Here is a 12,129-nt window from a genome sequence, read left to right on the forward strand (position 1 = left end):
TGCTCTACATTATGAAACAACGATACACACAAATTCTTATGTCAGCCTTTAATCCTTGAACATCACATAGAAAAGCCAAGCTTATCAATAAGAATGTCTGTATTTGAAAGATAATACGCAAAAAATACTTCTTCAAACTGAGATATAAAAAACGCTTATACACGCGAGAAGGCAAGAAAGCAACGAAAATCATCTTCTCCGTTCTAACCGACCTCATAGTAGTCGCTCATCTTTGGTTCCCGACAAGTGCACGACAACCTGATACGGTCCAGTAAGCACGAGCACAGCGCCACCAGGTGGACAGATAGTGCAAAGTAGAAGAGAATCGCTAGGATGGATGAGAGCAAAGCGCAGTGCATTCGACCGACTCCAGATGAACTGTGGAAGAAAACAGTGTAAGGATGGAAATGGAGAGGGGTGAATGTGTTTTCTAAAATGAAATAAATTCTATTGGCGATTTGCAGCACTTGTTAAGGGTTAATGTCTTTACTTTTATTGTCATTTTTTTGCTAATATTGACTTTTATTGACTTCCATACACGCTGTTTATGCCATTACTTCAGTTCTAATAGAAACGAATCGTTACGTCTACATTTATTGCGGCAAATTTTAAAGTGATCCTTACCCAATGAAGTACATATGGCAAAAACATAAAAGAGCCTGAAGACCTAAAGGATAACATAAGATACAGTAGTACAGCAACAGATGGGTGAAAAAAGTAGCATGGTAAACTTCGGTGTACAATGATTTGCTCTTTAACAATAGTTGCTGGATGTGGGGCACCCTATACTGTACTGTACACTTTTGTGTCACAGTGACAATAAACTGTTATTGCCTTCAGTTATTAATTTTATTATTATCAGGTGGTTGGTTGTTGTTCTTTCATATTGACAGAACTGAATGATGATGCCCACAGCAACTCCACGTAAGCGAAATCGATTTTTCTTGCGATCAAATAGCCGACATCAATATGAGGTTTGTTGCTTTATTAATGGCAATTATTTTAATACTTTTTCACACACCAATAAAAAGAATTCAGAGCTGCTGACAGGTGTACACACTGTTTCGACCTGTAAGGAAGATACTACAAAGTGGAAATATGTGTGCCTGCTGGTCTAAAAGCTAGCCCAGTGCCACAGTCAGCAGCTGCACTGATGAGACCTCACAGGTCGAAACAGTCTGTACACCTGTCTGCAGCTCTCATTGATTATTGTGGCTCTTTTGCACATAAATAAAAAAAAGGTAAAAAATATAATAATAATTGCAATCCTACGAAATTTATCAAATGCCGATAAAACCAGCAAGAGGCAACTTACCCATCTTTGGTGTAAAACATGTTGGCATTCCACTTGAAGACACACACGAGTGTAACCTCACCCAGCTGTATCGCAGCTAAAATAGCGAAGACTATCAACTTGAACTTCGTCCCCTTCAGGGGGATCCTGTATCGTCCTTTGCGGCGCTTTTTGGGTGCTTGAAAAACTTGAGTGTCGTCAAACTCGCTGGCGACCCCAGTGGACGAAAACCGGCTCCTGGCGGTCCCGGACGGTTGGGGAACACTTTGGGCCGACTTGGAGTGCCTTGAGTTGTTTTTTCGAGAGGAGCTGGAGGTTAGGTCTGGTGGGTGAAGTTTGAGAGTGGTGTAAAATTACAATACAAATGATCTCGCGTCAAAACGAAGCATTGCCAGACGTGGTTGGCAGTTACTACCTCATGTAAAAACACAGTTTAAAGAAAACGCGTTTCGCTAAACAGCATCATCACTTCTTATTCGAATAAAATCAGAAGGAAAATATTAAATGTTGAGTAGTAGGTGGTTACAAAGTCTGGTAATATTAACCCAATCTCTGATTTTTTTGCATAAAGGATAAAACACATTTGTGACTGTGCATTATTTATCTGGGGTCGAGACATTTCAATTGAACTTTCGTCAAAGGCAAAATTTTCACGTATAAGTGTAGTTTTTTAACCATTTCCATACGATGTTTCTTCGCTTGGAACAAACAATGTACACAGGCAACAGTAAGACATTTTTTACCTCTTTCACTGCTTCCTTGACCAGAACCCGACATCTTCCTTCCAATTCGCCTCTCAGCAGAACCAACAGCCCCACTAATTTTTTTCCCGACCCTCTTTAGCGCCATCTCGAGTTCAGAAGGGTGACGACTCGACGAGCTTCGCCCGATGAGAATTTCAGACGTAAAATCGGAGCCTGTCGCAGTTGATGTGGTCGGGTGGACAGTTGATGGTCGGTTGACTCGACCGAAGAAACTGTCTTCCTCTGTATCGCGGCTTCCGTAAGTGGGCGCTAGAGGGTCCTCAAACTAAACGACACACGTGGCTTCGTGATCAGTTACGAACGCAGTCAAGTATAGCAATTTTTGTGCGGATATATCAAAGTATTCTGGATTGTATCTTATAGTTTTTTTAGATGCGTTTATTTTCTTTTTACATTATAGCTAATATTTTCGAGGCTAATCGGCCTTATTCTGCGCTAATAATGAGCTTGTGTGTTTGCTTAGTAACGATTAGCATATTAGCTTTGGCTTTCCTACTCCGTGTAGTTTGTATTCACACGCTAAAAAAATTTGTCTAAACATCAAACTCAAAACGTATGTACAAAGTTCACAAAATTTTCAAACGGCACATACCATATCTGCCAGAACGCGAAGCGCTTCGTCCGTTTCCTTTCGACTGTGACGTGGGGGAGGCGGGGGTGGCAAGGGCGGCGACAGATTCTGAACGGGAGCAAAAGATTCCTGAAGATTTTCGTTAGCGACCTCTTCTCCTTCGTGACGGGGATGCACCGTAAGCGAGAAGTTAGACATCATCTCTTTGACACTCGCGGCGTCGTCCTCGGTAAAGAACGTGGCGTTGGAAAAACCTAACGGGAAATCGAATTTAAATCGTGGAATGAGTTTTAATGAAAAAAAAACAACGTCGGTCCACTTTGCTTAGATGTTAATTAGATCGTTTTGCAACAACATTACCTTAGCCATTATTGCCGTTCCGCAAATTAACCAAACTTCGTCGTATTGACTTTATAGTTGTAGTAGCATTTCAAAGTTTTTGGTATTAATTGCTGGTGCACTGTTTTGATAAGAGAGTGACTGTTAAACATATATCAAAAAAGTGCATCAGCAAGTACTATAGTTATGAACCAGAGACTGACACGGCGCATTGAAGAAATTGAAATACATATATTATTCTGAGTACTTTGACGCAGTTAAAGTGTGCGGCGGGCTAAACAAAAAGGAAAATACAAGTAGTCAAATGATTTCAAAAAACTTACTTTCTTGTTGACATCTGTTCAGTCTCCTGCAGCACTGTCGTGGGCAGCACATAGCTGGATCTCCCCCTCCTATCTCGAATGGTTTCCCTTCTTCGCCTACCTCGAAACACTCAGTTATGATCGAATTATCACGGATGTGCTCAGAACCCTAAACATACAGGTAGAAATTAAATTGAGTAAGCTGCAGACAGACGGCCACTGTTTCGACCAAAAAGTTCTCATCAGTGCAGCTGGTGTGACTATCAGACGACTTTACCGACCAAACGGCCAAGCAAAGACTTCCACTTTGTGGTGACTACACAATCACCGTCATCCGTTGGGCACCAAACTAGGTGCAACCTTACGGAGAAAACAAGGTGGAAACACTATGACCAAGCAACGCTCAACCAATAGTGCCGTCAGGTCCCGTGTCACAATATTCATATGATAAGCAAAGTGGAGTTAGGCAGTTTATAGAGGAATTAAATTGTATAAAACAAAATGTTTCAGAGCCTAGGCGTTAACCAAGTTAGCGACACGCTAATTTCGGTTACAGAAGCACTGCACTATAGTGTATTAAGAGTTAAATCCCAACATGCTTAGTAGATGAGATCATAAGGTTTTTTTAGGGTTTACAAAACACTTTTACCGGGGAGTGTTTAAACACGCCCTTTTTGCGAAAAAAGGTGTTTTACCTGCTGAATGAGGCGTTCGCAAAACCTCGTAACTCTCAGTATTTCGCCCTTTCCATCTAAGGCGGTGGAGGGAACGGGCATGACTGGGGCGTCGGTGGATTGTGAGTGAGACTCGTGTAGAATATCAGGCTCCTTGATACCCCGAGCTCCACTGAGGATATCTGAAAAAAGTAGAAAGCGTGAAATAGGATAACAAAATTATGTTCAATTCGGTGGCATGTTGAATAAAGCGCCTTTTTTACTCGGAAATAATATTTCAATGTTTTAGCAACAAATGTTGTAATGTTATTGTAATATACACGAAAACTGAAGTATCATAAATCCATGGTTTATCGCTACATTATGTAATTGTGTGTTGAGGGCCAAAATGGGAGGGACAAAATGTGCCGATGCGTGAAGGATTTTTTGAGATCCTATAAAATTTTAAGCCTTTTTGGTAGAAACCAAATGGTTTCATAACAAACAATAATATTCATCGACCTCTACATAGGTACGAGCTCTGTTCCGTCACACTATCTTCACCCCTCTCTTGTGGCACATTCTCACCAGTTTGTAGCAATGTAAACAGTTAATGCTATGTAAACAAAGTACTCTATGGTTTATAATTACTTTGGTATCAGTTTTAGCGCTCATATAACATGCATTCTAACAATAAAATGTGAAATAAAAATTGATCACATTAAGCTGCAAAACGAATAAGTTCTGCGAAACCTTCATCTCGTAGTCGTGTCATTTTTGTTCTGACGTAGGCAACTGATCTAGCGGTGATGTGATCGGGCTTGCAGTTGGTTATCATCGGTTCCATTCTCAGTCGCCGTGTGCTGGTCACGCAAGAGGCTAAAATATAAACAAGCGATTAGCTCTACCCATCAAGAAGTTAGGCAAAATACTAAGAAGGGACATAAAAATAAGAATCAGAATACAAAATGTTCCATAATTTTTGAAAAACACCATGTAGTTTTGTTATAGTTTACATTTTAATTGTGTTTGGTGTTAACCAACTGTGGTGTTATTAAGATCTGTTCAATAGAATAACATAAGACTTCGGAAAAAAAGTTGTTGGATTCTATTAAATTCCCATAAACTTTGCACGAATATTTAGTGTTAAGCTAGACAGAAAGCGGGATTTCATCGAATATTGGGCATTTTAGGAGACCATCTTGGTGATGTTTGTTATCAGCAAAAGAACGGTCATTCAATGTACTTTTATTAACCTGCAACTGAGCTAAGTGAACAAACGCACATTGTCACCATAGTATCATAAATAAAGGTAACTTCGGACAGACGCGTAAACAATGGGCTGCATCTTAATATAGACCATACCCAAACACCAATACAGAAGTATTCAAGGTAATTTGCAAAGTCATTTCAAACAACAATTTTCAAATTGTTTTTCAGACAACAAGTGAGGTCGTGAGGAAAGTAAAGTTTACTATATATAGGTATTTTTTGCGTGGCGCGGGCTCTTCCTCGGTAACAAGCCTTTACCAATCATTTAAAACAGTGGTTCTTAACTAGGGGCAAATTTTCCACTAGAGGGAAATTATAGGGTTATAGTTGCGTAAGCGGCACCAAATCATACAAAAAGTAGTTGTTATGTTCCGTATTCACTGTGTGTTATAAACTTATTTGTCATTGGTCATACAATGCCGTCAAAAATGTTTTAAAAATGTTACACATATAACGCGATTGCAATATTTGAATTCTAAGTTTAAAATCTTAAATACTAGTGGGAAGAAAAGGATTCCCTTTAAACTGAAAGTGGGAAATGAGAGAAAAAAAGGTTAAGAATCACTGATTTAAAACAGCTGCAAGTATCTTTCTACACACCTATGACCTCCTAATCACACTCGGTATACTTAAACTCAAATGTATTTTACCTGTGTGTGTGCTTTTACATTCGAGGGTGCGGAGGAGTAAACTGTTTGAACTGGAGTCAAACGAATCGTTTTGAATGTCACCGTTCCATCTTGCGCTGCACGCTGGTCCTTCAGAAGGCAGCGGTTTGTCGCCGAGGGAGGCGGACGAGACGGCAATTGGTAAGTTATCTTGTAGAGACGACTCAAATCCCTTTCCTCCAATGAGACGAAACAGCCTGAGGGTAAGAAAACTTTGTGAAGGGATCGTTGTGGAGTTTTCTTACACCAAGAAGTTGGCCTACAAGCCTTCCTGGATAGTTAAAACATATGGAGAGCTAAAATTATTCAAGATGGTGGAGAAAAAGTAACAGGACGACAAAGGGTTAACTTCGAGATTTGACAATAAGCATAAAAAAACGTCATTGGTCTAGTACTATTCGGTTTTAAGTCAGAAGTCGTCATACACCACTCATTAGAAATCCTGTTCTATTAACCAACCTGCACCAAATAAGAGAAATTGGAATGACCGCCAAGCACGCCACAATACATATCCAAAAGCACAGGATAAGATTGAGTGCTTGCTTCTTGAACAATTCCAGTGATGGCGAAAACAAAGCAAACAAGTTGAATTCATCCACGTTGGCAAACGACTCAACTGTGCCATCTGCGGTTGATCGCTTTTAATTTGTGAAATTATACATTAAGAAAGTAATTGGAAACAATATGTCCCTTAGGCACAGTTAAAGGTATTCACCGACGCTGCGCCCGCTGTTCAACTAGGGTTTATCGGGGCAAAGGTGCGACACACCAACATGTATCAAGAAGCGTAAAAACGCAAGAAAAAGGAACACATACATCACTTCTGTCGCGGTAATTGTGCCAGTCGGACACATTCTCTACGATTACAATATGCCTGGCTGCAACAGCAACACAATATTAAGAAAGTAGTTGGGGATACCTTGAATATAAGGTTCGAGCTGAGAGATGATGAATGTTCCGCCAACATACGTTTCAAATGCTGTGAAAAAAGAAGCACAACATTAATATCTAACAACGGAGAAATATTCGAGATGATGTTATGTATTTGTCAACGCAACTTTCATTAAACTTTACATGTTCTTATTTTGCGTATTACGTATAAGCAGCGCTGTTTTTTATTACGTTGCATGATTTTGCCAACAAATTTTCGAAAATTTTGAGCGAATTTAATATTTTATATTGTATTCTTGAACCGATTTTTAATTCATTGTTTTGTTTGTGATGATTTTACGTTACCTGTGGTCATATGTTATTTTACCTTAACAAGGATACAATTCGTATTTTGATAAATTTATTCTCAAACAAACCGAATGCAAAGCAAGTGCAGACGACCACAAGTGTTGCCAGTTGATCGAGACACATGACCAACACGTGATCCATGCTCGAGAAGTCGCTCCACGGGTCATGCCACATTTTGGAGAGAGAAACCAAATAGTGCAGTGCTCGATATCCAACCAAAGCCCATTGCTTTAACCTGGAATTTGCGTCATGTTAACGTTTTGCAAACAGCAAAACACGCAACGCATGGTTTTAACATAAAAAAATATATGTATTTATTGTGGCATATATTGAGCTACTTCGGACGAACAGTCTTTGTGAATAGTTACCAATCATGTCACGCAGTGATGTAGGCAAAGTGCGGTTTATTTGAGCTGATTTCAAATTGCAACAAATAATACGATCTAGTCTTGAAACTGTTTTGTTGAAAAAAGTGACCATTACACATTGCTGAGCATTTGGAAAGCCACGTAACATAGCCTACCTATAAACTTCTTGTGTCATGGTAAACGTTTCCGCTACATCTCTTGCGCGTAGAAGGTGTTCTCGTCCTTTTCCGTATGTCTTTATTCCAACAACGCGAAATCCTTGTGAAAAAAAAACACATACTAACTTATGATTTAGGTTGTTTCAAAACGAATAGTTTTCCCGTTACACTTATACAGCATAAAAAAACACTTGCCTAAATAAAAAGTCATTCTTGTACAAACTATCACTGGACAAAAATACAACGTTGCATTTGCGTACCTGTTTGTCCGGTAAGAGTTTCAACTGCAGCCCATGTGCTCATATGTGCTTCATCTTTATCGGAAAATTTTGTCCGCGGTAAAGATGACCTTTAAAATAAGACCGTACAAAAGTCAAAAGACTATACTTTGTTCAATGAAATTGTGAAACAATCAGAAATGCTATGATATATTTGCATATAACAACATTGTCTTGAGGTGAAAATGAGACCCTTTCTGGCTTTGTACCGTAAAAGAAAACTCTAGGGAAACAGCAACAGCCTTTCCACAGAAAATATGCTGGGTAGGCAGCGCATTCTGGTGCAAGCAGACTTGGCCATATACCAGACTTATAATTTACTAACCGGGTTATTTGCCTCACATAAACATCTGAAACCGAAATTACACATTCTGCTTCGTCAGCTCCATCGCTGTCACAAGCGACATCTATTTCCAATATGTCACCAATGAACTGAGGAAATACTACTCCCAAATTGACATAAGAACCCTCCCTGCAAAAATAAATTAATCAAAATTTGTACATTCAATGAAAAACGATGAAACTATATACTCAAACACGGAGTTTTCGTCGTCGCGATACAACACCAAGGAGCTGTCTGTCATGGAGCCTCGAAGTCGGAATATCAGATCCACGTGTCCTCTGTAAAACAGTCTTCGCTTGACAAAAAGAGAAAGAATGTAGACATGAAAATGTGGTGGCGCATTTTCTTGAAAGCATCTCACTTCACACTTAAAAAGCATACAGAATAAGATCAGACAAACGCTGAACCCATCTCAACAAAACTGCGTACCCTTCTCAACTCCTTTCTGTCAGCCAGGTAAGCCACATAGCAAAATATACCATAAATTAACAACAACACGGCGGCCAAGCACAAAATGGTAAAGTTTCCTGTTGGTATCTCAGGAATCGCCATGGCGTACTATCCTTCTCATCTGAAATGTTTAACCTTAACAATCTAACTGATAAATGACTGCTTTTTGCGTGCTGCAAAGTTGAAACAATAACAGTTAGCACAACCTCTATCCTCAAATACACCCATTATTGTTTGATTTTCTCGTTTATGCCGTCACAAACGCAATCCTAGCTTCAACAGTCTCAAATCAATCAATCGCGTACTTTTGGTTTGTGTGCGTGGGAGTTGGTGTATGAATAGCTATAGAAAGGGTCAATATTTGCATGATAATATACTCATTGTAAGATTTAAATGCATCACTTCCTTTTGAATATTGTTTTGCAGTTTGGGATGTTAGTGCAAATCTGCAACAGGAGGGGTCTAAATCAATTTTTGCACAATGTGCTCGTTGAAGATTTGTTGCAATAGCTCTTAATTCAATGTACGATTTTTTTTGCATTTTACTTGTTTATTTCAAGGTTTTGTAGTTTTTAGGATTCTGGATGACGAACTTTTTTGATCCAGCCTTCAAGTCAGCGGTGAGCAACGTTTTTACGCTAGGTCATGACCAACACTTAAAACAGAAGATTTGCCGTTAGACCATTATTTTGGTGTTAATCAAAACGGTGACTTAACCAAGCAACTTATCAGTAGGAAAAGCGGGGGCAACTAACAAAAAAATCCATCGTGGATGTATGTTCACCTATCCAAATGGAATCTTTTGTTTGGTAGTTTGGGTGGGGCGGTGCTGTTGTTAATGACAACAACAACCCCCTTTTTCTGTCAACATCATGAAGGATAACTCTTTACAATGCACCAATATATGTACTTTAAATATAAGTTGGACATTGCAAGTTGTATTTCGACTTTACTCATAAGAAGATTCTTTCCTCTAAATTCAAAATAAGTCAATTGTAGGCAGTCAACTATAACATTTATTTGATGAATTTGACATTAAAAGAAACAAATAGAAGAAAAACTATTGTCCATATTTAAACTCCTCCACCAAAGTTATGCTAAATTGTCATAAAATCATATAAACAGTTAAACCTTATGGCACTAACTGCTGGCTAAATCATAATTAAGTTGTTGACTGTGTTCGTATTGATACATGTCAAGTGCAACCTCACAGCTTTCACGAACCACATCGTCTTTGTCATGCAAATACATCTTCAAAATTTGTAAACAATCACTGTTGGCAATTGAGCCAAGTGCCTCTGCACACTCATGTCGTACCATGCAGTTTTCTTTTACATTTGATAGATTTTCAGAAAGTTGAGACACAACAGCATCATTCTGTAGTTGTCCTAGAACATAGGCTATTTCATGTCGAAATAAAGCACTGTCTTCACACTTTAAACCTTCTGCTATTGCAACTGCGCCTGGAGTATTGTTGAGATTTCTCAAAGAAAACATGGCACGGTATCTTTCAAACATTGAGTTCGTTTTGTCCACCAAAATACTTTTTAAAACATCAACGTTGGTTTCTGTGCAGGCTCCAGATGGGGCAGGATCAACAGAAGAAAATGGGGAAGGTATGAGATTTTCCTTTAATTCAGCTTGCGACCACTTTATGCGGGCAATAGCAAGCTCACAGGTTTCTGCAACTTCCTGCACTGGGTCTTTGGCACAGGTTCCTAAAATTGAAAGACAACTTGGGTCTCCAATGGCACCGAGAGCTTCCCCAGCTTCATGCCTGAGTATAGGTGCCAGCTTTTGATTCTCAAGCAGTGAGATTAATTTAGGCACAGCAGCAGTATTTTGCATTTGCCCGAGACAATATGCCAGTTCATGGTTCAACAAATCAGACTTGTCCACAAAGCACCTTGAAATTTCCTGAACAGCATTACTATCGCCGACATTTCGAAGCATGAAAAGTGCTCGAAACCGTTTGCTTAGGTTCACACTTTTGTCATTGAGGACTGTCCCAATCGCCGCGATATCCATTTTTTAGCTGACAAAAGTACACTTTTTACGATTCTGAATTTGCTATAAACAACAAGTGGTATAGTTTTTGGAAGCATTACAGCATGGTAAAAAAACTATGTCTACGAAGCAACGATCAGTGCAAACGCATCCATGGAAATACATTAATTTAAAATACGATTAAAACTTCCATAAACTCCCAAGCTTTCAAAAAAATCCCGGATTTTTCACTTTTGTCAAAATCAGGCAATAAAATTATCGCATAACGTTCCGCATGATAAAACATTATTGCACTAGATTCTCATTAATTATTGTATGTAAAAAAGACTTATATTTCATCTTTTCAAAACAAATTATTACGTTAATTACAATACATGAATTATAATAAAAACATTTTATCCAACGCTAACGCGTAAAGACATTGTGTGGAAAAAAAATCACAGGGACGGTGAGTGGTTTGGCATATGCAGTTGATCGAGAGTTCAACCAAAAACTCTTCGGAAAAACGCACCCTCCCACTAAAAAAAGCCTGAAAAGTAAGTGGCGGATATCCGTGTAAATCATTCGGGTGACAATCACGAAATAAAAGAAAGAATTGCGCTCGTTTTCCGAAGAGTTTTTGGTTTCGTAAGTCTATATTTGTCAGTTTATTCGCCACATAATTCGATTCGGGGACCAAGCATTATGGCGCAGAAAAGGACAAAACATATAAATAAATACGGAACACGCTCTTTGCGTACAAGAACTCAATTTTACCCTTTCATTTTTGTTAAAAAATAATTCAATTGTCCGACTTATATTCGAGGACGTTTGTACACCAAACAATTAAAATTATGAATATTGGGGAAGGGGACTAATTCCGTGCGACCAACCCCGGGATTTTCTCTGGAAAGAGGTGTGTTTGAAGTAATTGTGTTGGAATACTTAGGATCTCTACCCATTTTAAATACTTTCACCCTAATTACCCACAAAATTGTCGGAAGCAGCGGATACACCGCATTTGTGCCAGGGTTCCACTTTAAACTGTTTTATAGTTAATTCAAGTGTAATTATTTTTAAAACTATTGTTTTTGATCAAATAATACAATCGGAAATCGTTTAAATATTTTGCTTGAATTGCTCAAAAAAAGTAGGTACAATACTGCTCCATCATGCGGAACCCTATTTGTGAAATCGTGATCAGGATCCGAATGACGATAATTATTTTCCACGTGATTATCTTTAATAAATTGCATAAAAATCACACATACGTTCGCTTTCGTCAAAACAAGAAATAGCGTATATGTCGATATGGATACCCAAAACACAAAACTTTACTAATCACAACATAATCATGCCACAAGACTGGTACGACTTGTTATGTAATTATAATACAATCATGCAAAAAGAGCATGTACGTTTAGTTTTTCAATACCAAACTGTT

At 38.7% G+C, this 12,129-nt stretch overlaps 2 protein-coding genes across 2 annotated transcripts; both read right to left on the reverse strand.

The window, feature by feature from the left end:
- Positions 1 to 202: 202 nt before the first annotated feature.
- Positions 203 to 8,841, reverse strand: LOC145911619 (uncharacterized). The gene is made up of 16 exons (XM_082999017.1): positions 8,679 to 8,841; positions 8,438 to 8,616; positions 8,232 to 8,378; positions 7,889 to 7,977; positions 7,626 to 7,728; positions 7,171 to 7,337; positions 6,783 to 6,842; positions 6,323 to 6,488; positions 5,846 to 6,060; positions 4,677 to 4,802; positions 3,966 to 4,126; positions 3,292 to 3,439; positions 2,651 to 2,883; positions 2,038 to 2,323; positions 1,316 to 1,616; positions 203 to 378 (listed from the first exon to the last, which is right to left on the reverse strand). The coding sequence occupies exons 1-16, from the start codon at positions 8,799 to 8,801 to the stop codon at positions 204 to 206; spliced, it is 2,679 nt and encodes an 892-aa protein (XP_082855143.1). The 5' UTR covers positions 8,802 to 8,841; the 3' UTR covers position 203.
- Positions 8,842 to 9,698: 857 nt separating this feature from the next.
- LOC145911579 (deoxyhypusine hydroxylase-like) lies at positions 9,699 to 10,891 on the reverse strand. The gene has a single exon (XM_082998974.1). The coding sequence runs from the start codon at positions 10,725 to 10,727 to the stop codon at positions 9,840 to 9,842; it is 888 nt and encodes a 295-aa protein (XP_082855100.1). The 5' UTR covers positions 10,728 to 10,891; the 3' UTR covers positions 9,699 to 9,839.
- Positions 10,892 to 12,129: the final 1,238 nt, after the last annotated feature.

This window comes from Ascidia mentula, chromosome 8, assembly GCF_947561715.1.
Source record: "Ascidia mentula chromosome 8, kaAscMent1.1, whole genome shotgun sequence".
Classification (NCBI taxonomy): Eukaryota; Metazoa; Chordata; class Ascidiacea; order Phlebobranchia; family Ascidiidae; genus Ascidia; species Ascidia mentula.